The sequence below is a fragment of the Anas platyrhynchos genome, chromosome 2, assembly GCF_047663525.1.
Source record: "Anas platyrhynchos isolate ZD024472 breed Pekin duck chromosome 2, IASCAAS_PekinDuck_T2T, whole genome shotgun sequence".
NCBI classification, from domain to species: domain Eukaryota; kingdom Metazoa; phylum Chordata; class Aves; order Anseriformes; family Anatidae; genus Anas; species Anas platyrhynchos.
The window spans coordinates 24,036,970-24,062,414 of record NC_092588.1 but is presented as its reverse complement, the minus strand read 5'-3'; the positions used below and the strand labels follow the sequence as shown (position 1 = coordinate 24,062,414).

General features: G+C 43.6%; 1 protein-coding gene and 1 long non-coding RNA gene across 14 annotated transcripts; one reads left to right on the top strand and one right to left on the bottom strand.

The window, feature by feature from the left end:
- Window positions 1-1,715: 1,715 nt before the first annotated feature.
- On the bottom strand, window positions 1,716-10,536 carry LOC101792937 (uncharacterized). The gene is made up of 6 exons (XR_005263237.2): window positions 10,486-10,536; window positions 10,285-10,403; window positions 5,862-6,102; window positions 4,468-4,572; window positions 4,284-4,329; window positions 1,716-1,855 (listed from the first exon to the last, which is right to left on the bottom strand). It is a non-coding gene; the product is annotated as an uncharacterized lncRNA (long non-coding RNA).
- NDUFAF6 (NADH:ubiquinone oxidoreductase complex assembly factor 6) lies at window positions 5,281-24,582 on the top strand. Of its 13 annotated transcripts, none has more exons than XM_072034447.1 (10): window positions 5,281-5,368; window positions 6,678-6,744; window positions 12,734-12,833; window positions 13,743-13,865; window positions 16,566-16,622; window positions 17,921-18,023; window positions 18,851-18,984; window positions 20,178-20,279; window positions 23,882-23,938; window positions 24,436-24,582. In XM_072034447.1, the coding sequence occupies exons 2-10, from the start codon at window positions 6,737-6,739 to the stop codon at window positions 24,562-24,564; spliced, it is 813 nt and encodes a 270-aa protein (XP_071890548.1). In that variant the 5' UTR covers window positions 5,281-5,368; window positions 6,678-6,736; the 3' UTR covers window positions 24,565-24,582. The 13 variants fall into 13 exon arrangements, with proteins under 13 accessions (XP_071890548.1, XP_038030135.1, XP_038030133.1 ...); XM_038174202.2 differs by lacking the exons at window positions 5,281-5,368; window positions 6,678-6,744 and adding exons at window positions 9,402-9,525; window positions 11,993-12,138; XM_038174204.2 differs by lacking the exons at window positions 5,281-5,368; window positions 6,678-6,744 and adding exons at window positions 9,596-9,837; window positions 11,993-12,138 and having other exon boundaries at window positions 12,734-12,837.
- The last annotated feature ends 863 nt before the right edge of the window (window positions 24,583-25,445 follow it).

The window sequence follows — 25,445 nt, the reverse complement described above, 5'->3', positions numbered from 1 at the left end:
TGCTTGTTTGTCCATGCTATTCACTTGCTTCTTCACTTTGGAAATGGAAATCAGATTGTTCAGTCTCAGTCGGCACCGATTTCAGGTTTTTCTTGTACTCCGTAGCAACACAGCATGACTCTGTTTAAATTGCAAAGTTGTCAAGGCCAAGTTAAAAACTGTGTTAGTTAAAATAATACATTTGAAGCCGCACTCATCCTGGTCAAAATACACATCACTGGCTTTACATCAAAAGAGTTCATTAAAACAAGTCCTAAGTCGTGTGTCTCAGGTAATTCGTGTGGTCCCTTTGACACTTCAGAGAGACTTCTGCTTGGATGAAACCTGCAGTTTCAGTGGGACAAGCAAAGCAGAGTCAAGAATAAAGGCACTCGTATCCAGTCTACAAAGCCCTGTTCCAGCTCTGGCTTGCTGCAGGGAAAATAGGAGACTTGTTGCCATTTTCTGTCAACAACGTGGAGCTGCTCAGAGCCCATCTGAAACAGAGGATGTTGCAAAGGGATTTAAAGCCTGTCTGTGGACCCTTCAGTAAGGCAAACCCTGGCCAAGCTCAGCAGTTCAGGCCTCATCCTGCATCCACGGATGCCTTTGGTGTTTTCCTTCACCCAGTGGTTTTCCTTCACCTATGGCAGCAGAACCAAAGCCTTGAACAACTAATCCTGCTGCCTACGTCCCGGGAGAGTTAGACACCATTTGAATATCTTTCTGTCTCCGTGTAATTTTGCTTATTACTGAGAGTATTTTAGCTCGCCTTCAAATTATTTCAGCTTCAGTGCAGTGATCCTTGTTGCAACACGCTAAGGCTCTTGGCTCCAGAGCAAATGTCTTGTAAAAAGGATAAAGTGCTTCTACCTATTATGATTAATATTATTTTTCTGAGTGTGGAGGGCACTTTGGCTCCCCTTGCCCCAGGTTGCTACAGCAACACACATCTGTAAGGAGTCAGCCTTTTAATTGTGTCAATTAGGCTTACATAAGAGTACTTCAGCGATCTTCACGTTGTGGAAAGCAGAGTCTGAGGTCTGGCTGGAGATGAGCCTCGTGCTCCAAACACTAACAAAATGATTTTAAACTTCCTTCTGCTGTAATTGCCATGCTGTGTTAGTCATGGCTAGCAGGCAGCACCAGCGTCTCACCGAGCTGTGCAGGTTTGCTAACGTCCCAGATGGAAGGGAGCAGAAGAGATGGCTTCTTAAATGCATCCCTGCAACAGAAGAAATGAAAAGTGATCATCTATTTCATTTGCAATACATTATTTTACAATCAAGAACAACTAAATTAGGGCACACACCTGGCAACAATGCCAGATTAATGATTAATATTTTGCAGCTAAGTGGTGCCGAATTAATGACTGATATTTTACAGCTCTCCGCTGCTTTTCAAATAAAGCCAAGCCATGAAATACACACAGACGTTCCCGTCAACAGCGGTGAAACTGCAGCAAACTTCTGACTGACACCTTTGACCGGAGCAATTCAAAAGCTGCAAGGCTGTATGGAAACTTTCCAGGCAACAGCAGTGCCTTTCTCATGTGAGAAAACTGTGCTGCCCTCTGCACAATAAAATTAAATGAAGAAGTTTGTGCTAACTAGCTGCTGATTTTATTAGCTCTACCCTCCCCAGGGCATTTCTGCAGCCCAGATCATTATGTGTGAATAACAAACACTTTCTGAAAACTTGTTCCAATTCAGAGGGTTGTCATTAAAACATTAGAACAAGACACTGACTTGCTGTTACATGACATTACACCACCACACTTGCCACATTCTGCTGCTGATTTGACTCATGGTAGGCGTTTGCTAGAGACCGGCCAGCCGAGTGCCATCCAATTGCTGTAATTGCTGCCTGAAACCTCCTGAAACAAAGAAAACGGTAACTTTAGAGTGAGACAACCACGTTAATTACCGCCTGTGATGGTCATATAATAACCTAACTGTCCAAACATAGCAGTGTGATCATCCAGACTCCATTCAACCAAAAGAAACGGGAAAGTTTCAAAAATCCATATGCCAGCTCTTCACAGATCGCCATCCTGTGTTGCAGTGGAAGTGCTGGAGTATTACTTCTGGGGTAAAGTGGCTGCCTCTTCATACAGTGCTTTCGGATTGTAGGAAAGTGTAAAAATGGTAGAAAAGTTTCTCCTTATTTAATTACTAACACGGTTACAGGGGGAACAACACAAAGTAACTCACAGTTGTGTGTGAATTCCCTGAATGGATGGATCTCAAAAAGTTTTTGTGTTAAGAGATTACAAAGTCCTACAGAGGAAAAAAGACAAGAAAATGGCCCCCTACATATGCCAAAATGCAAAGAGCAGCCACCTTTCATGACTTGCTGACTCCAGGATAGGGCACAGTAACTTGCTGTAGCTCTGCACCAGGCTGCCCACCACTGAAGCCTTTGGTTAGGAGCTAGGCTGTGCAGCTGGGAGCTCAGCTCCAGGAGTTGAGAAGTGGAAAACACCGAAGTGCACGGCTTCCTTGTGTTAAAGAGGGGGTGGGGAAGAGGCAACGTGGGGGAAGGAGGCGACCAGAGAAGTTCCCTAGCTTAGTGTCTCCAGTTTGAGCCTTGCCCTGCACTGACCTGCCTCCCAGGACCGAAGCTTTGCCACACTGATACAGAAAGGATTAGTTCCCCCTGGTTTTTAGTCGTCAGTCTTACACCCTAAAGCTCCTTTAAGGTTCTCAATAATTCTTCTGTTTCTGCAACCAGAGAATAACCATAAATCACCCTTCTCCATCAGCACTTTTTTTCCCCTCCTGTGCTCTCTGAGGGTGTTTTGTCATCGATCGTGCCTGCCCTGCGACTCTTTTCAGTGTTTTAGCTGCATTTAATTAGCACGGCCATTTACAGCGCTCAGAATTGGACTCTGGACTGTTTGTGGGTTTGAACACAGTTGCTTTTTAAGCGGTGCTTGAGAAATGCTTTTGGATCCACACCACTAGAAAAGAAAAAAAAAATAGGGGGAGAAGTGAAAAGCAGGGCTAAAAGCTAGGTGAAAAGCTAGGAATTTTGTTCCTCCAGCAGTGCTGTAACCAGTTATTATGGCTGGCTGGTAAGGGGCACTTTTGGGGGAGAACATTTCTACCTCCCTCTGCAGATGTCAGCACTTAAATCCCCTGAAGTCCTCCTGCCAGGTTCTGCCCAGACGTGTCCCCTCTCCTCGGCCCCCTAGATGAGACGAATCGCTTTGGCCAAGCAGAGCTGGGAGGGATTTTGGCTGAGGAGTGAGAGCAGCACCTGTAACACAGCGGGATGCTAGCTGCTGAAGTGTCCCTACCTGTGACATCTCTGCTTCGCAGCTTCCTCACGTGCCCGGGGCCAGGAGAGGGGAAAAAAAGACAAGGTTAAACATCAATTCTGGCACTCTCTTGCTAAGCTGAAGGCTGCCTGGTCTAAATAATGGGGACAGCCTCGTGCTTGCCGTGAGGGGCTTTGGTGGAGGAAGGAGAGAGAAGAGGATAGGTGAGGTGGTGAGGGTGCTCGCCGTGCCGTATCACTGCCAGCAGATCTGTGGTGTTTTGCTCAGCTGCCCAGCAGCACGCTCAGCCCTGCAGGAGTTTGGAGCCTGGTTAAAGTTCCTGGACAGGTCAGGGGTTGGCCGTAATGAAGTGGGATCCCCTCAGGCCACTGGTTTTCTAAGCAACAGGAGGAGGAGGTTCCTGGCTTGCCTCTCGTGGAAGGGAAGTGCTGAGAGACGCCGCCAGCACGGCCTCTGCCAGAGTAACCAGGTTATTGATTATCCTCGGGGGGGTCAAGGCGTGGTACCCTTCCAAGTTGTTGATACAGACCCTATGTGGCAGGCAGCAATAGGAAAAAATGCCCTGGTTGGGTCTTGTTTCGGCAAAATGCCACTGGATGAGCTCCCTCGTAACTCAGGGCCTAGCACGGGGTGCTCACCATGCCAAGTTCTACCCTCTCCCGTGCCCTGCCGCACAAAGGCAGCAAGCAGCAGCACGCCTGGGCAGGGAGCAGGAGGCAGAGGGGGAATGGCAGAGCAGGGAGTGGTCCGTGCCCAGGAACACCGAGATCTGCTGCTCTCATCCCCTCTGTCTCTGGTGGCAAAGTGGAAACAGGCCTGGGGAAGTTTCCCTGCTGGGACGGGTCACGTAGCACCCTGGGTTCCTGCTAACTTAGATATTTGTTATATATAGATGTTAATAGCTGTTAAAATGACTTGGTTGAGGAACCACAAAGCATCAGCTACTCTTAGATGTGACCATCACAGGCAGTACACACGTTGGCACAGGAACGGAGCGACAGGACTTCAGAATCCAACCTACCAGCCTCGTGCCCTGGTTATTCAGTAGTGCTCCCTCCTGCAAGTTCCTAGAAAGGAAAAAAAAAAAAAACAAAAAACAACAACAGGGAAATGTAGAGATCTCAGTGGAGCATGATAAGCTCCTGGAACAAGCTGTTCTCCCCTCCTGTTGCTTCTTCGCTGAAATTGCCTTAGAACACTCTCACCTTGCCACATCTCCTGTGTCGCTTTTTCCCAGCCTTCCCAGGGACACATCCTAGTGATGCAATTTCCCATTATTCACCTTCCCTCTCTCCAGGTGCTGGTCCAGTCTGCAGGGGTCCAAGCAAAAAGACATAAACAAGAGCAACATTGACAACAAATGCATCTGCTTCCAACACAGCCGAGCATTTAGCTCTATCTTGACCCTGGCAAAACCACGTTTGCTTTGTAGATTCCATTGAAACCCTCATTATATTTGCGACTGACTTCAGCTGCGTGCCAAAGACCAGTTTGCACACCCCCAGCTTCCTCTCTCTCTCTCATCTCCCTCCCAACAGCTTCACAAGAATTGCAAACAAGAAGAGGCTGGCAACCTGTTGAAAGAACACAAAGACCTTGTCCTTGTTCGCCACAGCAACAGCACCGGTACCTGCCCATCAAGAACCTGTGGCTTTTTGGTTTGCATGTTTCTTGCTAACAGTGTTTATCCAGGTAGCACAGATGGGGCGTATCATTTGGCAAGCCTGCCTGTGAGCTTTTTACAACAAAGATGATAACAGGTGCAAGATAAGGGATACGCACAAAACCAGAGTTCATTACAAATACATTTGCATCCAGAGCAGCAGCAGCAGCAGGACTTGGCTCGACTTTATCTTAAAAGCATACACTTGGTGAATTCCATTCAAATGCTCACGTTATTTGCATCTGATATCACCCCGGGCAACAACATGGAACCAAGCTGTGTTTGTGTGGGCCTGTGCTGCTGCGCAAGGGCAGACAGATAAGTCATCTCTTCTCATGACAGAACTCAGCTTTTAGGGTGGCTCTGGAAAAGCTAGAGCCAAATCTCCACAGAGAGCGCACCGTCCCCACAGAGAGCTGGATTTTCAAAGGATAACTAGCTAAGTAGGTAACTAGCAATGCCTCCTCAATTCTTGAAATCTTACTCTGATGTCAAAGTGGAAGCTGGGCAGTTACGTGCTAAGCTCTTGAAAGTTTGGCACTGAGTTCTGCTTCTGCCTGTTTGTGTGTTCAGAGAACGCAGTGCAGCTGTGGAAAGGCTTTTGGTCAGAGGATCAGTCACCTACAACCAGTAGAGAGACTGAGGTTAATCGGGGTGATCTGAGTGCTGAAGCTGTGCCCTTATTCTGAATTTCTCTCTACAAAAGTCCTGTTTTACTCCACTGGCTAAAAGGAGATAAGAGACTATCCTTACAAAAGATAGGTATCAAAAGGTATCATGCAACAGCAGTTGCATAACCCAAATACCCACTGTTTCATGCACAAGTTTGCAGTCTGAATCAGAAATAATTGGAAGCTGGCAATATCCAGCCTGTGCTTGATGGCATAGCTAAGGTGCGTTGACAGATCTACCCATGGGAGTAAAACTGAACCTCACGTGAAACTGCAGAAGGCTTGAGAATGTCAGATGAGCAGCAATTCCTCTGAGTGCAGTGGAGGGCAAAGTTGTTGGTGGATATGAAAAAAAAAAGAGCCATTTGCTTTCCCCCTGTAGGACAGTCAGTTCAGTCCTGCAGCACACAGCCAGGGAAGCACACAGTGGTCCTCACACTTCATAGTTCTGAGACCTCTGTTGTCCCTTGTACAGCATCTTTTACAATCTTCTTTTGTGCTTGAAGCTAGGGAGTGAAATGGTAACAAGAAATAAACAAAGGTTTATGAGCACATTTATCTACAGACAAAACCACAAGAATTAAACATACAGCAGCAACAAAGATGAAAACTGCAACATCCTTTTGGAACTTTCTATCTACTTTGCAATTAAGGACTTAGAGGTTTAAACCACGTAAAATGGGAAAACTTTGTTTGAAAATGTCCCACTGCTTGTTACCACATGTGTGAGCGCATTATTCTGTGGCCAGGAGTGGAACGACTGCAGTTAGTCATGTCTTGTTAGTCATGTTTTGTTAGTGCACTCCTTTAAACAAAGATTTTTGGTTGAATATTTTTAGGAGTCCAGGTAAAAATAACTGCATGTGCCTGTTCATTGTGGCATGCAACTGGACAGGAAATACTGTTGCTATACTCCACCAAGATTTTTCCTTAACTCTCATACTGGAATGAATCCAGGAATATTCAGAGGAGGAAAATGAGAGAAAGAAAATATATCCTTGCTCATGCAAGTGCAGAGAATATACCTGAATATACCTGTCAGATCCCTTTTCTTATTTCTTCTCTCATCATTACATCTTAGGGGTGCTGGTGTTGGTATCCCATTTTCCAGTGAATACCTGAGCCTCCAGCCTACTGGATATGCTGAGGTGGGTCTCTTTCTCTCCCGTTCTTTTCTGTATGATCACTTTTTGGGTACAAGAACTTGAATAAATGTAGGCCTCCTGTATTTCAGACTCTGTTTGGCTATCATGAGAAAAACAAGGTTCTCTCTTTATCACTTATATGGTGACAAATAATATCTGGATGTTTTTAACAAGGGTTGGATATAACTGATTGGGATTTTCTGACCCAAAACCTTTTTTTTTTTTTTTTTTTTTTTTTTTTTCCTCCAGAAACTCTGTAATACAGCAATAACTGACCTGTTTCTTCCTAAAGCAGTCATTGCTGTCACTAGCATTTCTGCCCAAGGATTTCAGAGTTTTATCTGAGGAATCTGCTGGACAAAAGAATTTATAAGTACACATAAGAGAGAGCACTATCTTTCAGCTTCTGAGAGAAGTTTTGGAAAAGGCCACGAAATGAGCTCTTTAATACAATTTTATCATTAAAAAATCATAGAAGCCCCTTATTAAGATTTAATTTTCATATACAGTGTTAAAAGTAACTCCATAAAACATTAACTCCAATCATTATTTTCCCTGCACTGGCAAAACAAAAGTCTAACTGGCTAGAACCAAAACAGACTTGAAGAAGCTTTTCAATAACTATACATGATATGTGAAATATTTGTTTAAAGAAAAAAAGAAAGTGTAATTTAATGAGAACAGTAAAGTACAGAATGGCAAGAAACAAATGCAGTGAACTGAGAAAGAGGTCAGGATTATTGTTTTTTATAAGATACCTGGTTAATTCTTTTCTTACTAAGGGTTTAAATCAGATTAACACCATTTTGGTTCATTCAGAGATTAACAAAAGTTAATATTTTATAAGATTTATTTATAATACCCTTGGGGTTTAGAGTATGTTTATGTAACCCTTCTGCCAGGAATTGGCAGCAGCTGAAAGAGCTGGATTCATTTATCTAGGGGTTCTCTCTGAAAACTTAAACAACAGCAGTTTCAGCCTCCACCCAGAAATCTACCAAAGCTAAATGACCTCCTTTGGGTGCCCTGACAAACAATAAATCCTGCTCAAGGCATAGCAAGGGTTTAAAGCAAGGTCCAGAGTTTCAAGACAAAGAGAACCTCAGAGCCGACGGAAAGAAGTGAGGGAAAGGGACGAAGAAAGACTCAGGGCAAACCCACAGGAGCCACTAATCGAGAAACCAAATAATGCTGGAGTGATGTTCCCAGCCTTCCTCTCCTCCTCTGCCCTTTGTTGTCTTGTCATCACACAAAACAAAGGCTTGCTCTCACTTCCAAACAGATGTCTTGTAACTCGAATGTCACTGCCCACTCAAAACCTCCCCCATATTTACTGTGTGGCTTCAATAATTTTCAGCTAAGCAAATGAACGTGGATATTACTGCCCCGGATCAGGGAGATCCTACTCACTTTCCAAATCACAGTCTCCTGATCGTGCCAATTCCCTGTGCTGGCATGTATCCTCACCTGACCACATAGTGAACTGATTCAGAGCACCAAACTGCTAGAAAACTTCCTCAAGAAAATAGCAAGCAGTGAATTTTTTGGTGTTTTAACCCCCAAAATCAGCTCCCTGTAGTATTAAACGAAGGCCAAAGCTGGCACTGGGGAGGAGGATGGCAAGGCTGGGGATGGAAAACTGCCCCGTTGCTATTTCTACTAATAACTACCCACAGGTTGGGCTGGCAAGGTTTTAAGATGAAATAACTCTTAAGCGTGTTGGTACTTTTGTTAATTTGTTAGCTTATCCTCAGGGAGGCCAAACTTTGAGGGCCAAACATGACTGTGACTACAGGACTAAAATGACCGTGTTGTGATGGGAGTTAGCTCTGCAGAGGGACCATATCCAGCACAAGCAGTGTCCCCCAGCCTGCACCTGGAAGCTTTTAAGGTGTTTTTTGGCGATGCCAGCCCTATCCCAGTGTGTCAGAACTCCCTTGTCCCCGTGTTCATGTGCCACCGCCGTGTTGTGCTGTGCCGGCTCCCTTGCCCGAACATGTCCTGGGGACAAATATTGCTGTGCCCAGCCCGTCAGAGCTTGGGACTGCTCCAACGGGGTATTTTTATCATTCAGACTCCTCAGATTCGTAGGGTTTAAACACGTGAGTGCCGGGTTTTCCGGATTTTTTTTTTTTTTTTTAGAGGGGAATTCAGCTCAAAGCGATGCCAGCGGCGCCCGCCCCGGGAGCCGGGGTAAACTGAGGCCAGGGCGGCGCCGAGGAAGCCATTTGCAGGACAACAAAAGGCTGCAGGGCCAAAAACCCCGGACCGAAATAAGGCATTCTTGGGTGCCATCTACCGGTACTTTCTCCTTTCAGCACTTTTACACCGGGGCCGCCTGCGACCCTTCAGCACTTCACGGAGCCGCGCTCCGCCTGGGGCTACCTCAGGGTCCCGTCCCAGCGCCTCCGAGCTAAGAGGGCGCGGGACCCTCACTGAGGGAATCGTTTGGGGAAAAAAAAAAAAAGAATCAACCCAACCCCCGAGCCCTGTTGGAGGAGCTGCCATTTTACAGAGGGCTCGCCCCCGTCGCGGGGTGAGGAAGGGGCCGTCCCCCTCCTGCTGCGCGGGCAGGGGTGAGCGACAGGAGGGGCGGGGCGGCAAAATGGCGGCCGCCGCCATGGCGGTGGCGGGGCTGAGGCAGGCACCGAACCACCGCCTGGTGAGGGCGGCGGGGGCCCTGGGCGGGCAGCCGTGGCTGAGGGAAGGGAGGGCGGCTGTGGCGGCGGGTTGGAGCCGGCCGGAGCCCGGGGGAGAGGTGCAGTACTGCGCCGAGCTGCTGCGGTGAGTGCTGGGGAGGGGGAGGGGGAGGTCGGGCTCCGCCGCCCGCCCTGCCCGCCTCATGGGTGGGGAGAGCCGGGGAGCCGGCCCCGAGCCCTGAGGGGGACCCGGCCCCGGGATGGGGATGAGGAAATCCTAAGCTGAGCCGGCCCCTTTCGTTGTGGGGCTGCCTTTCTGGGGGCCGTGCGAGGTCCTGAGGTGCCCCGCGGAGCGCCCGGGCCCTGCTCCTCTTGTGGTGTTTTTCCCCTTCGGTCATATCGGGACCGCAAATAAAAGCCCGCGGTGGATAAATATTGGGACTGCAAGGCTCATTAAGTCTGTAAACAGTGTTATTATTGTTATTTTTTTCTTCCTTCTTTCACAGCTGCTTTTCTTCCTGAAGCATTGAGCATTTCCATTTCGTTGTTTGAGATTACGGAGTGAAAGATCATCAACACGGGCGTTTAAAAATAAGCAGGAAAGGTTTCAGGTCTGGGTTGCTGGGAAGTGGTCAAACTTTCCAAGGACTCCTTGGAAGAATGAGCAGAGGAAGTCCCCCAGCTGGACAGACCTGAAGTAGCTGCCCTGACCTTAAAGTATTTCTGGTCAAAAACCAGAATATTGGGCCTTTGGTCAAAGCCCACGGGGCAGGAGCACAGCCTGGCGGCTTTCAGGTCAGGGACGCTTCCACTTGGCTTCTGGAGCTGCAAGCGATGTGCAATGCCCTCTGCTTGCTTCCTAGTCCCCGAGAGTTCAAAGGTAGAGTTAGAGAAAGAAACCCACCTGCTGTGTAAAGACTCCTGGTTTCTATTTGCATACTGTAGTTGTTGATGAAAGCAGAGAGAAGGCTTCCAAGTGTGTATGGAAGGAGCGGAACAGGATGGTCATCTCCCAAGTGACAGCTGTAAAAGACACAAAGTCACTTGTGGTCAGCAGTAATAGTTGAAGTGGGACAGCTAATGGAGAGAAATGTGACAACCTTACATTTTCAGTGAAGCAGCAAGCTGCAGACCTCTTCAGGTGCCTCAGTGTGCACAGCCAGGCTGTGGTTTAGTTAATAAAATTAGAGATTGTGGCTTTGTTTTCGTGGTTACTCTGCCCAGGGTTTACCTGTTACTCAGGAGATCAAAGGCTGAGTGTACTAGCCATATATACAGTTGAAATATTTTCAGTAACAAACAACTGTGAACAGAATAGTTAGGTCCCAAGTCACCGAAGCTAAGCTGGTTAGCATTTTCCGTTGTTCTTATTAAACATTTTTGTTGTTTTAATGTTATATTAAAACATAAAAAAAAAAAAAAACTTACAAAAATACATGAACGTTTACAGTAGCAAAATGAAAAGTGGTTATGCTTTTGGCATCATGTAATTGAAGCTGCAGTTCAAATAGGTCTTTTAAAACTCACTTTAAGCTGTTTGATTCAAAATATTTTTCTGTAGTAGATATGTTTTCCCAATTCTTGCTGTTGATGATGTCTGCTCTGGAAGACAAACTTAAAACCTGATGATGTTGCTCAGTTTTACAATGTGGAAGAATTTCTGAAGACTCTAAACTTTTAATTACACTGAAAGACCAGTAACGGTCATAATAAAATTTTCCTACTGTGGGTTAATATGTAAGCTTATATTTCTTTGAGAGGGAAACTATGAAACACTAAATAGCAGGCTACCTGAAGTTCCCTCCTTTCTTTATTCCTTACCCTAACACACACAGAGAGTTGGATTGCAACATGATCTGCACCACTATGAACTTTGTTTTGCATGCTGAGGCTTTGCTGAAGGTTCCAGAAAATTTGCTTTTCTTCTGTTATATCCAAGGGGGCACTGTCAACATAAAATTCACACTTTTCTGTGTTTTCTTTTTTTTAAACTTTTTTTCTGGTACCTGCAATCTTTAAGTTTAGGGTAATTGGAAGAAGATTACCAGAGGGAAGACAAACACCTCCCTTGTGCTGCTGTTTGCTTTGTGAAATGTATTTTCAGGAGGTAGTGGTGTTTCTGTGTTGTGTGAACAACCCAGGCAAGCAGCATCCCTGGGACTTGGAAAAAGTGGCTGTAAACCTTGCAGCTCTGCCCAGGTTGGGCAATACTGGGTATTTTTACAGTCTGTTTAGGAAAAAAAAAATGCTGGATTTTGAGCTGATGATACTTTTCAGAAAGAGTCTGAACTGGGGGAGGTTTGATGCATCTGTTGTTTATTATGAATGTGGCCTTTAAAGCCTGCTAAAATCCACAAATGCTGTTTTCACGTTGATGCTTGTGGCTTTGCATCAGGAAAACAAGTTTCACGAGTATTAAGAAAACTTCTAAGCATTTGCTAGCTATCAAGCTGCTGTGTGTTGTAGGGGTAAGAAACCAGTACATTTCATTTCCTTTTTGTTTGCTAAAAGTAGCAACCCTGATTTTAACCTCTAGTTTTAGTTGTGTTTTTTTTTTTTTTTTTCTAAACCTCTGGTTTTATTTATTTATTTATTTATTTTGCTGTTTTAAGCCGACATTCAGAAGAAACAGGAGGACATTTAAGAACGGCAGACTTGTTGAAAATGAGTAAATGTTTAACTTGACACCTACTTCTGTGTTCTGGAGGCATTGCTGCTTTTCTTCTAATGAAGAATTGAGTTGCAGGTTTATCAGAAGGTACACAAACACTGTTCAAAACAAGCAGTTTGCTTTTGGTCATTACAGTTATGAATGATTTTGCGATTTATAATCGTTCTCTACGTGCCCTGATTGTTTTTAATTTAATGGCACACCCAAGTGGTCAAATGAAAGCATATCACTTCGGGTTGGCAGTGAGTTACCTGCTGTGAAGCTGCCACTGCAGCACAGAGTTTTTATGCTTTTAGCAAATAAGAACTTGGTGGTTAAGCAGGTATGTTCGTGCCAGGCCCCCCAGCACAAGCTTTTAAAGAAACTTGACTTCATGTTTAGAGCAGAAGCCTGGAGGTCAGACAATCTGGATTCCATTTGCAGTCCTGCCACGGGTTTGTTCCATGCCTTCAGCCAAATACCTTGAGATCTGGATCTGAAAGGTGTGTTGAGAGTTCAGCTTGCATCCCCCCTGTCTCAGAGCTTGCCTGATTTTAAAATAAGCTTAAAAGCTACTACTTCTGCAGAGTCAGAGTGTTGAACTATAACTTTCCTTCTCTTTTAGGAGTTCCGTGCTAAGCAATAGCATGCCTGATTTACATGGTGCTATAAATAATGGGTGTATTTTCTTTCCTTTTTATAGAAAGCGTGACTACGAAGGGTTTCTGTGCTCTCTGCTGTTGCCTGCGGAATCGCGAACCTCTGCTTTTGCTTTAAGAGCCTTCAATGTGGAACTGGCTCAGGCAGGTATTAAAATACACTTGTGATCTCTGGAAATGTGAAGGAACAGTTTCGGGACCCTAAATTACACTAGTAGCTGGCATTTTGCTGAGATTTAGCTCTTCATACTAGAAAGGGCAATGAATAAAGAAGCCAATACAAATTTCTGGTTTGGAATGGCCCTTGGGGAGCAGCCAGCTTCCCCCAGTTTCTTCTGCTCATGTATGTAGCTTTTCTGACTTGTTGATGCCTTCATTTTTGAAATGAAGTGTTAACAAACAGGCTGATCCTTGCGACTATGATGTAACTGCACCTGTGTCCTGGCTTGAAATGCAGTGGTTGGGTCAGGAAAGTGTAACTAGCCCCTGTGTTAAAAGGTCAATCAAAAACCTGAATGATGTAACCCGTCCCAGGTCTTTCCTGGCAGGAGTTAGGTAAGGGAAATGCTTCCAGGAGGGAAGTTTGGAATTGGAGAGCTGTGGGAGGGGAGTGGCTGCACCCTCCCACTTCTGCAGGGCGGCCAGAAACTGCTGGGGCAACCACAACTGTTGGCAACCTTTGCCAGGAAGGAGCAGTCCCAGAGATGTGCTGACCCAGCAAACCCCCCGGGTGCAGCCTCTGCGGGTTGTGCTCCTGGCAGCCCTCGCAGGGCTTCGCTCCCTCACCACTCTTATCTCTGCTTCTTCTCCCAGGAGAAGAAAACCAAGGTGGGAGTTGTCCAGAAATTCATTTCCATGGGTTTCAAAGTCAGGTTGTGGTGAAGGTTTCATTTTTATTTACTCTGCAGTGTTCATACAGTTTACTAGGACTAAACGTAAATTCTGAGCCCTTCCCCTAGTGAGTTTGACAGTCCTGTGTCTGTCTTTCCAGTACAGACAGACCCGAGTGCCTTAAGGAGGCTGTGAATTTCACTCCAGGTATATCCTTTCCAGATCAAGGACTCCATAACTCAGAAGACCACCGGTCTGATGCGAATGCAGTTCTGGAGGAAAGCTGTGGAAGATATATACTGCGATAACCCACCCCATCAGCCAGTTGCTGTAGCACTGTGGAGGGTAAAATACATCTTTATTGTCCCAAAATTCACTTGAGCAGATTATTGCTCTGAGAAATAATTCTATTGCTTTGTGTCTGCTGCGTTGCATTGCTGACAGCTTTATTTTATGTCAGACAGGTAATGTAAAGGGTATGTATGTCTGTCTGTGATGTTGTAAGGTACCTACGAACAGAGCTGGAAGAGGAGAATATTTAGGTGGGACCTACCTGGAGACTTCTGTGAACTGACTGCTGTTTAGGAGAAGGGCAAAGGAAATTGTGGTAGACTGAAAGCTGATAGCAAGTGAAATGTATAAGTAAACTTCCCTGAGCTAATTCTAGTCCTGCCTGAGGAGATAAGTTTAAAAAAAGGCAGGAAACTCAGCACAGAGGTTGATCTAGCAAATAGTGTATGAGGAGAAGCCAAAGCTTTTCCCCTCGATGCTGATTCAGCATCACAGAATAATTTAATTTTTAGGGGCCTCTGGCTGTCAGCTAGTCCAACTTCCCACTCAGAGCAGGTCAGAATTCAGTTGGTAGCTATCAGGTGTTCAGGGTCATGCTGAGTTTAACTTCTAAACATATGCAAGTTCTGTAAGGCCTCTGTAAGATCAGAACTTGTGTTCAAAGTAGGGATCTCTGAGCTCCTGGACTGGAAAAGATGAATTTTGTCTAATGCGGGGTTAGAACAACACAGTTCTTGTGGGGTTGGAGCGTTTCACTTGTTGCCATCTTGGCTTCACATCCGTGGTCTGCTGTACCTCTGAGAGCACGAAAATGAGTCCTTTCCAAATCTTTAAATGAGTTTTAGCAGTGCCGAAACTGCGGCCTGTCCCTGATTGTTCCTCCTTCAAATGTGAAATAAAAATAAGCGAGCCTTTGTTCCTGTCTACCTGCGCTCAGGTTAAAATTGGATTTAAACAAGGTGCTGTTTGTTTAACTAAGAGAAAAGCCAGGTAAAGCCAAGAAGTAAAATAAAGGAAGAACACCTGTTACAGGCACTTTCAGGAAGACCAGAGCTATTCATAAGCATCTCCAGCTCATACAAAATCTGTGCTGTAACAAAATGTTTGTACGGCTAGGATGAAGACTGGCAAATGTTGCGAGCCGTTTTGCAAAGTTACAGGACTTAGAGTATCACCCTGGCTGGATCTTTAACACAAACATTAAAATGCAGGATTGGTAGTTCTGCATGTCAGTCATCTCTGTGCCTTTTTTTTTTTTTTAATTCTGTCTCCGTTCCAGCCTATGGCAAACTGCCCGGGAACAAGATGGTTTTCTCCCCAAATGCCTTCATCTCCTTTCCAAGGAGGAACTTCCTTATGTGCAGCTTACTTTTGTTTCTGAAGATGTCCTCTTATTTAATTGTCTGAGTAGTTTAGGTACAAGTCAGTTTTGTGTATGACTGTATATACTTTTTCCATCACTTTTAATTTCAGGCTGCTTGTGTGTCTATCAGTGGGGGCAGAAATGTTCATTAGCTGAAGCTCAACTTAGAAAAAACATCCTTCAGATATAAACCATCCAGATAGCGAGATACAAATTGCAGCCCTTTGCAGCAGCTCTGACAGTCGTAGTCCTTTCTCACAGAGCAGAAAATTGATTTTGAAGTGGAAGAAAGAAATGGCCCATCTCTCTGGTAAGAATTGACCTTACGTGTGATTTCTCTGAAGGCAGACCAACAAGAGGCAATCCAAACAGAATTGGTTGCGAAATAACTTCTGAATTATTTCTCAACAGCTTATTTTTAGAAGCTTTGTTACCTCTGACCACTGCAGAACCCTGTAACAGGCTGACAACACAGCCTGCCCTGGTGACTTCTGTGCTCGAGAAAATCCTCTCTCATATTTCTAAATCATATTTCTGTATTTCAGCAAATGCCCAAGAATGACCTGTTTAAAGAGTGCAGCTTCACAAATCTCTGTGAATATCATTGCATTTCCTAGAAAGTAATGTTGGGAAATAGACTGGCTGAACTCTTCAAGTGTTGCAGAGCTGTTAATAGAACAAGCATGCCTTTGGCACAGCATTTTTTATGTATCCTGTGTTCTCACTGTTGACTTTGTATGAAGACAGCTTTGATTTTCCAGGAAAAAAATGCTAATTCATCACATTAAAAGTTTTTTTTTTTTTTTAAAAAAAAAAAGTTCTGTATATTCCAGAATACTTATATTTGGATTCTGAGAGTTTTATGCCAGTAAAGTGTATAAATAGGCTATAAAAATATTTCTAGAATTATTAATAGCTCAACTCTCAGTGACTTTCATGTAATCCTAGATAGCAACTATATATTTATATTTTTTTTTCCTGCTTCTATGTCCATTTTGAACATAAGAAGAGCCTAATTCTTCATTTCTGTTGCAGTTATTTTTGAAAACTTGAAAAATGAGGGTGTGTTTGGATGACAGTGGTTCAGAATAGATATAATGTGCAAATTGAGCAGAACTCAGTTTGGTTCTTTAACTCTTGACCTTCTGTGGCCGATTTATTTGCAAAATCGTATCTAAGGTGAATGAGTAAGAAGCAAAACTGAGTTGCAGATGTAACTTAATTTGTCCTTTTTTTTGTCCCTGGAGCTTTCTCAAAGCAGAATTTGTTGAATCAGCAGTAAGATCTAAAATAAATAAATAAAATCTAAAAAATATCTTTCAACCTTCAGAATGCAGTACTACCATAATTTTATATACATAAACATGAATGTTTTCTTTGATATTTTTCAGGCTGTCAAGAGGCATAACTTGACTAAAATGTGGTTCACGAAGATCATTGATGAAAGAGTAAGTACTTAGCACTCAAAGTCTGATTCTGTTTTCAGTCACATTAGAATTTCTCCCCTTAATTTTATGAGTTTGTATGTAAAAACGAGAGCTTAAGTAATTAATCTTTTCCAGACAATGGTACTTCTCCTGAAAATGGTACTAATTTCCTTTTAATTCTTCTTTAGTGCTCTTACTTATAATTTCTGCCCGTTCTGGCCAAAAAGGCTAATAGGATCCATGTAGAATTTTAATAATGTAGCTTGTGAGTCTACACCTTTCTTGCTCTCTGCTCTGATAACCAGTGTATCTGTGCCCATGATTTCTGTTGTTGGCCTCTGTTTGTGATTTACAGTGGTTTCCCCCACTGTAAATCCATTGTGACTTATGCTGGGATACCTTTCTGTGTGTGAGGGAAGTCCTACCAGATGAGATTAAACAGTAAGATCTTCTTATTCACCTGTTAAGAACTTTGGAAAACTGCATTTTATTAGAAAAGGAAATGAAGATATAAAAGAAGCAAGCCTCATTCATAGTCTGTTTTTGTGCCGTTCCAATCCTGCCCCGTTCATTGGCACCTTTTTATTCTTTCTCACCTCTCTTATTACCATGTAATTTTGCCCCTAAATAGGCTTTCTCTTATGATGAGTCTTGGAAATAAAACCTCAAAATTGGAATGACCCCTTTGAACCTTTCTGCCACACTTTGCTGCCTATTCCTCTTGTGGCTGTGGAGTTTTTGCTGAACAGTGCTGTAAATCAGAACATTAAAATAGCAGCAACACTCTGCGAGTCATTGACTGAAAGGCTTCAGAGCTTTTAAATCTCAAAACTGGTGTATTTTAACCACAGTAGCTACTAGGACAGGAAGACTGTTGGAGGGTGTTATATTTTTGGGGTGTTTGCATACAGCTTTGAAACTCGTGTATTTGATGGATTGCTTTTTGCGTGTGTGTGCATATTCTAAAGAACATATTCCTGTTTATCTAAATTTCTCTCTGTTTCAGTTTCTAATAAAGTATTAAAATGGGCACCTCTCTATCACTTTGTTTTGGCTGTATCTTTTCTGGAAAATTCTGATGTCTTTCTTGCAGAAGGTTATAATTGCTCCAGTACCTGGACTTGGCTGCAGCTGCATGTAGTTTTTGGTAGAGTAGCTACAGGTTTTAATGCCTGTTTCTACCTGAGTGTATATTCCATTTATCTCTTAATTTGTCCTTTGTTTCAAATAGTAAATTAGTCTAATGTGAGTACGATAATAAACTTGCAGAAATAGCAGTTATATCTTCTTTTTACTGAAGGTTTGCGTTCAAATTGCAGGAGAAGAATTTGGATGACAGAGCATACAGGAACATCCAGGAGCTTGAGACGTACGCTGAGAACACGCAGAGCGCTCTCCTGTACCTCACTTTGGAAATGCTGGGTAGGTGCAGACCCTTTTTAGGTCTTGTTGATGACTTATTAGTGCCGGTATGATATTTATTGATGTTTCAAGGCAAACAAACAAACACTTTTTTTCCACCAAGGTTTAATTTCAGTAGAATTTGTCAATTCAGGCACCATCTTAATGTTCAGCCGTAAACCCGGAATCTTAACTGCCCCTCTCCTAACACTGTGCACTTTCCTGAGCAGCCGTTCAATGGAAAGTTCGTTGAAAATGTAGTTTCATACATTGTTCTTTCTCTTAACAATGTCTTCTATTTTCTTGTCCCTGTTATGGAGTGTGGTAAGTTCAGCTCTCTCCTGCATTTTCTGATTGTCCCACGTGGCAGAACACAAAGTGCTGTAGCTACTCCGCAGCTACTGTTCTGTATTGCTGTGATCTGTGGTGGCTGTCCTGGAACAGTTGACTTCCAAACCTGTAAGATTCGCTTGGGAATGTTGCAAATTTGGGTCTGAATCCTTGCAGCTTCCTAAATGTAGATTAAATATCAGTGCTTAGGCTGAGCGTGAGTCATTAACTCTTATTCTTTGAGACTTTTTTTTCTTTTCATTCCTAGTTATACGCAAAGCCTGAGTTGCCCAGTCAGTAAGTTATACCTATTGGTTCCTCCAAGCCCCAGTCTGCTTTCTGCTGCCATTGCCACAATAAATCCATGTAATTTTCCTACGTCCTCATGAACATAGGCAGTTCTATCATGGATCAGTACGCTCGTTAGCTGAATAGTTAAATAGCGCTGTAATACACATCAGGAAGACCCCTGAGAAGGCCTGGCAGTGTGTTTCTAAACATTATTTCTGCACTTTCAGGTGTGAGGGACATCCACGCCGACCACGCAGCCAGTCACATTGGGAAAGCGCACGGCATAGTTACCTGTTTAAGAGCAACTCCCTACCACAGCGCAAGACGAAAGGTCGTTCTTCCCATGGACATTTGTATGTTGGTAAGAGAAAGGAGCTCCCTGGATCTGAACAATAAAATGTTTCAAATAATTGTCTCAACGCTAGATAGGAGAGGTCATACTTCGTTAGCACAGAGATTTCATGCCAAAAAAAGGGGCAACGAAGCTGGGGTCTTCTCCCAGGCACCAGGTGGTAAGACGAAATGGCCTCAAGTTGTGCCAGGGAAGGCTAAGGTTGGATATTAGGAGAGATTTCTCCACCGAAAGGATTGTGAGGCATTGGAACAGGCTGCCCAGGGAAGTGGTTGAGTCACCATCCCTGGAGGTCTTCAAGAAACGCGTGGATGTAGAACTTTGTAGAATGGTTTTAGTATGAGGTTAAAGGTTGGACTTGATGATCCTAGAGGTCTTTTCCAACCTGTATGAAACAGAATGCCTTTCTTAATCTGTTCTTACAACAGTTTCTGCTGTGGCCCTGTAATACCCATTTGTCATGGTTTTATATCTTCTGGGGGGAGAGAGGAGTGACTTTCATGAAACTCCAGGGTGATTTTGTTCCTCCCCCCTTTTTTTTTTAAACTTGTGTTCAATCCGGTAGTATTTTAGCTTTAAGTAGTCTGCAAAAGGCACAGACACTGAAGTAGGTTGGGTTTATGGGGTTGCAGAAAGGAGCTGCTCCCTGCTTTCAGCCCTTCTGGGACTGGGTGGTACGGGAGGCCTTCCAAGTTCTTTGGTTTTCAGCCAGAGCCTGAAAATTCAGTCATCCTTGCTGGGGAGGGTGTTTTACAGTGATACTGCGTAGCTAAAGATCAGGAGACTGGCAGACAGCTTGCGTCCCTTCTGTGCAGGCTGAGCATCCTGCAAGCATTTCAGCTGCTGGCAAGTACTGCGGAGTTACACTTGAAGCTGTACCTCCTGTGGAGCCTACCTGCCTGCCTTTGTGCAGTTTTCATGTCTGAACGTTGCAGAGTTCATGCAGAAAAAAACAGTGCCAACTGTTCTTTTTGTTCTCTTGATTTTATTTTATTTTCTAAGTGACCAAAAAAAAAAAAAGGGGGTGGTGGTGGTGCAGGGAGGAGGCAGCAGCAAAACACACTTCGGGTGAAAGGGCCTTATGCCTGCAGTTTGGTTGCTGGGCTGGGCTTTTGAGGTTTCTTATCTTTTGTGAAGCTAAAATGGAGACTTTGATATTTGTTGAAGGGTTTTTACTTTTTGATTTTCCTTCCTGTGTCTAGCATGGCGTTTCACAAGAGGATTTTATAAGAGGCAAGCAAGAGAAAAATGTGAGAGATGTCATTTATGACATTGCCAGCCAGGCCCATATTCACCTAGAACATGTGAGTTTCCTTTTTTTTTTTTTTCTTTCCAATAAACATAATTGATGCTAACCTTTTACAAAACATTGTGAATGTGTTGTTAGAAGATTTAGAGCTGCATCAAAGGGCTGGAGATTGTTCAGCCTAGAGAAGAGAAGGCCCTGGGCAGACCTTACAGCAGCCTGCCAGGGCCTAAAGGGGGCTGCAGGAAAGCTCAGGAGGGACTCTGTGTCAGGGCGTGTAGGTATAGGGCAAGGGGGATGGCTTTAAACTGAAAGAGGGGAGGTTTAGATTAGATATTAGAAAGAAATTCTTTACTCAGAGGGTGGAGAGGCCCTGGCACAGGCTGCCCAGAGAAGCTGTGGGTGCCCCATCCCTGGAGGTGCTCAAGGCCAGGCTGGATGGGGCTTTGGGCAACCTGGGCTGGTGGGAGGTGTCCCTGCCCATGGCAGGGGCTGGAACTGGGTGGGCTTTAAGGTCCCTTCCAACCCAAACTGTTCTGTGATTGTGTGATACTTTATTTCAAATATTTTAAGCTTAGTTACTTTGAGAGATGTTCAAATTTAAGGAAAAAAAGAAACACAAAACATTTAAATATTTTACAGCTACTTCTGTGTGAATACGATATTTATCTGTCTGTACAGATGTAGAGGAGACAGTTTTCTCACTGCCAGGTCCAGTTGCATGTATATAAATACTGCCTCAAAGCCTTACTGCTGGGAGAGAAACTTCCAGCAGACTTCTATAAGTGCAAGAATACACCAGCATGGGATCAGCACCGCAGGAGGCACTGGTGAAGTACCATCTGCACAGCGCAGTGGGATGGCTGCCAGGAAAGCAGGGCGCGTTGGCTTTAACTGCTGCTTAGTGTGTGGGGAGGGAGGATTCGTTCCCCAACTTGGCCAGCTGTGCTGAAATAATTATAGTATTTTCCTCAGTCCAAGGAGGAGAGCCCTTCGTTCCCATTTTTCTGAAGGTAAAATGGGGCATCCCTCGTTTGTTCCATGAGTTGTAAGCTAGTTGAGGTTTTTTGTTGTTGTTCAAATGCAGTTAGTTGAGTAATTCTTTTTGTCACAGATACACGGTCTCAGACATTACTTTTAATACAGACTATTTATAATTAGGTGCATTCCTGGTCATGTTGTTTCACCTGCTGTCTCTGGTTTTGCTGGCACATGCCCAAGGAAACTGTTTATCCCATTTGAGAAGCAGAAAACAGAGGAAGAAAATGCAAGGTCACAGCTGCCCGCTATCTTTGATATTTAAGCTGAAACCTTTTGATTTCAGCTCTACCTGCAGTGCATGCTGTAAAAAACTTGTTGAATCGGATTGTGATTGTGGTTACAGAAACACTGAGCACCTGGCCTGAAATGCCTCGTATCAGTGGTGGGAGGCAAGGAAAATAAGCAATGTGTAGCTGCTGTCCAGCTGCTTAAAACTTGTTTGCTGGTATTGAGTGGAAATTTGGGGACAGAAACAGAGATAATCCAGTTCTTTAAGGCAGTTCTTTAACTAAGGCAGAATCTGAGTTCTTTTCCTTCCCACCCGATTCCCCAAGCCCTGCCCAAATGCACACCAGGAGGTTCCTACGGAAATACGCGATGTGATTGTGTAATTGAAGACTATAAAGAAATGTATGAACAGAAAGAAAACAGACTAGGGCAATAATTAGCGTTTTATTCAATTGACTATTGGTCTTGGCACCCTCTCCCCATCCTTTTTTAATAATCTTAATAAAAAAAACTCCTCGCTGAATACTTGCCCCAATCTTCATCAGCATCAGTGAGAAATAATGGGCGGTGGGGAGTCTCTAGAGGGTTCAAACTACTTGAGACTGGCATTAAGAGGCAGTAATAGTAGGGTATTAGCCTCATTAATGATCAGATGGTCTTTGTTAATGCAAAGATAAAGATACTTTCTCCCCTAATGGACGAAATAGGCATTTGCAGGCAATGTTTTCTGGAGATTTCAACACTTGGGGTGAAAGTAATGGGCTAGTGCCTTGAAATGTGTCTATTCTGTGGGATTTGGTTTTGCTTAAGGAATTCTCAGCCACTACCCTCTGCCTTGGTTGGAATTATGGGGGGTGGTGAAGCTTAAACCTGCAGAGAGCTTAACCAGCTCAGAATTAGACACGAGCTACACGTTTGGAGGCTGAAGATAAGTTATCATCTGTCTTTCACAGTCAGAAGAAACAATCTCAAATTGCTAAATAAGTCTCAGGGCTATTAGATGAAGCATATTGTAGGAATACATGTATGACACTTGATCTTGGGAGAAAAGTTTCTGAAGCGTGGTCAGCTCTTCCTGAGACTGCTGCCAATGACCAGCAGAGGGCAAAGTAAGATAATGAAGATTGCACTTTTCTTTAGGACTTTGGTGTTTTATTAGAATAAAAGCATATAATAAAAGTGCTGTGTCGGTCCCACAGTGAACCCTTTGAAATGTACTAGCAGGCTTTACTCGTTCCCCCTTTTTCTCTTAAGCAGTGTCTCCCACATTCCTCTAGGATGGTCTCCTATGCTTTTTATGATAAAAGATAAATGCAAAAAGCATTTATCATAATTTATCGCAGCTATGCTATATCAGTTTAGCAGGGAAGATAACATGCTTTCTAAATGGCAATCATACAAACCCATTCTGAATTAAGAAGATCAAGCAAGATTACTTTTTTTTCTTCATCTCACAATTAGTAAGCTAGAATATAAGATCAAGGAGCATAGTTTTCCTTTTATATATATGCACGTTATTTCATCTCAAAGTTTTAAAATAATTTGCCCTCTGAAAAGATTCAGTATTTTTCCTTCCTAAAGTTTCAGCCATGATTTCTCTAGAAGAAATCTAGAAAATTAACAAACTCACACATACTCATCAGTGTTTGTGAAGGGCTTTTTTGTTTGTTTTAGTAAAAGAAAGGGCAAAACTAGAAGGGACTCGCTATGTATAAATAAGCACTATGGAAGGTTTGCTTCAGTTCTGTTAGAGGTAGCTGAGTCGTACGTGTGTTTAAACTGTAGATCTGATTCAGCTGTGATTTAGGCTGTTTACACACAGACACTGAGGACCTGAGGCACAGACTGAATACTTTCAGAGTGCCATGAATATGAATGAAGCATAATTGAAGTTCTGGGACCGATGGTAAGGCTGGACCAAAAAGGTCCAGAACAAAAGACTCAGAGAAAGGCATTCCTTGTCTTCCCTCAGTTCTGTCCCTTGGGATGCAAAGAATTACTTGGTGGGGAAAAAAATCGCTCTGCCACATCTATTAAATCAGATGCAACTTGGAACTTTGTAGGAGTGAGGGATGCTAATTTACATTGTTTTATTATTTATTACGTAAACTGTAAGGTTGTCAAAAGATGAAAGAGTTGTAGCAGGCGTCTCCCAGCATTACATACGTCGTGTAATTACTTTTGCATAGGGTGAGGGATGTGAGGGATGGTGCTGGCTTGCACGTAGTGAAAAATTACAGCTTCAGTATGTCAAAGTAAGCAGGGACAAAGCTCATTCTGTTGGCTCTAAATCCATACGGAGTAATTGCTGTTTAATCTGAAACGTTAAACTCTCCTGATGAGTTGTTTTTGTTTTTGTTTTTCCCCTCACCTTACCCCATTTACTTTCAGGCTAGATCTTTCAGGAAGAAAGTCCCTGCGAAAGCATATCCTGCTTTTTACTGTACGGTGGGTGTGATATCGTGCGCTGGTGAAACGCCGGCCTTGGTTTTGTGCTAGTGTGTTTGTGAAGAGGAGAGCACCACGTTAAACATTGCTAACTAATGCTTCACGTGGCTATGGGAGAATGTGAATCCTAAACCTCCTGAAAGTCGTAATGTTCCCTTCTGTGGAACCTCGTAGCTTTGATCAATGCTTCAATCTTTCTTTGTCTACGTAATTTCTCCAAAGGTGTCTGTGTATTCATAGCCTGTCTAATGCAAGGGGCCAAATCCTTGTCTATTTTTATCGTTGCTAGTTGGTCTAGTAGAAATTAGTGCTTCTCTTCTCAAAATTTGCCTTCTCTGCATCCTTTGAATGCGATGGTTACACTGCCACTTGCTAAAACAGGCAAACTGTCAAGCCTTTTTGCAGTTCCTTCTCGGGTTCATGTAGCACTTTTTAAATTTAATGCCCAATTGTTTGTGTGCACCATATGGACTAAGCTTTTTTTTTTTCTTTTCTAGGTTGCTTTAGATGCTTATTTATATAATATACGGAAAGTGGACTTCAATATCTTTCATCCAAGCTTACAAAAGAGGAGTACATTATTACCGTTGTATTTATATATTAGATCTTGGAAAAAAACATATTAAAACTTTCTTAATATGAAATTTTCTCAGTCTGCTGCTTTTTTATTCTTTAATGTCTTCACTTGATAGACGTGTTAAGTGTCTGACTTCACCCTTGAGCAAGCTGCTGTTCCTGGGAAGCAGCAGATGTGCATGAGCTGTAGCTGTCAGCCTGCTGGCAGCAGTTAAGTTTGTTCTTGGAATATTAGGCTGATCTCTCTGCTCCACAAGTCTGCCAAGTCATATGTCCTTGTCTGAGATTACTTTTCTTGTCTCTTTTCTTGTAATAACAGCAATGTGAGAGTTCTTCTTGGACAAATTCTGTACTAATGGATCCTTCTGATAGCTTCCTCTTCACGGCCAAAAAACAAACACCAAAATCCCCACCTTTGTTCGTGCCCTGAAGCAGTTACAGTATATTCGGTGTGTGTCAGCTCAGCAGTTCTGTTTTGTGCAAGGTGTGAACTCCGTGCAAGTACTAATGATGCCTCATGGTTGGAAGGATGATTGCATACAGTTGGAAGTAAGAAAACTGTCAGGAAAAGCTCCAGCTGTTTCAATTACCTAGTGTTTATGTAGTATTTCAAAGTGGTGAAATTAGTCAGAGCCACAGCACAGAAATTATTTCACTGTGTTGAGATTGCACTTTGGAGTGACTAGGTAGTGGGAGGATCGCTTTACAACAGATAAAGAAAAACCTTGTAAGAGTTTTCTTCATTATTTTAATCTCCAACTCAGCCAAATGCTTTCTCACCGTGCTCTTAACTTGGCGTTGTCCTCCTCCTGCCCCCTCATCCATCTCTGCTGCTGCCCACAGCTGCCAGTGTAAGGTGGGTTCGGGTGCCCTGTTGTTGATGCTCCCTGTGTCTCTCAGGATGCCCTCCTATGTGGCTTCCCTGATTTCC

Bases quoted from the DNA above. Each gene is read 5' to 3' on its own strand.
- NDUFAF6 (XM_038174199.2), top strand. From the start codon at position 9,347: ATGGCGGCCGCCGCCATGGCGGTGGCGGGGCTGAGGCAGGCACCGAAC. The intron at 16,623-17,920 runs GTAAGTACTTAG...TTCAAATTGCAG, and splicing joins CGAAGATCATTGATGAAAGA to GAGAAGAATTTGGATGACAG. The intron at 20,280-23,881 runs GTGAGTTTCCTT...ATTTACTTTCAG, and splicing joins CCCATATTCACCTAGAACAT to GCTAGATCTTTCAGGAAGAA.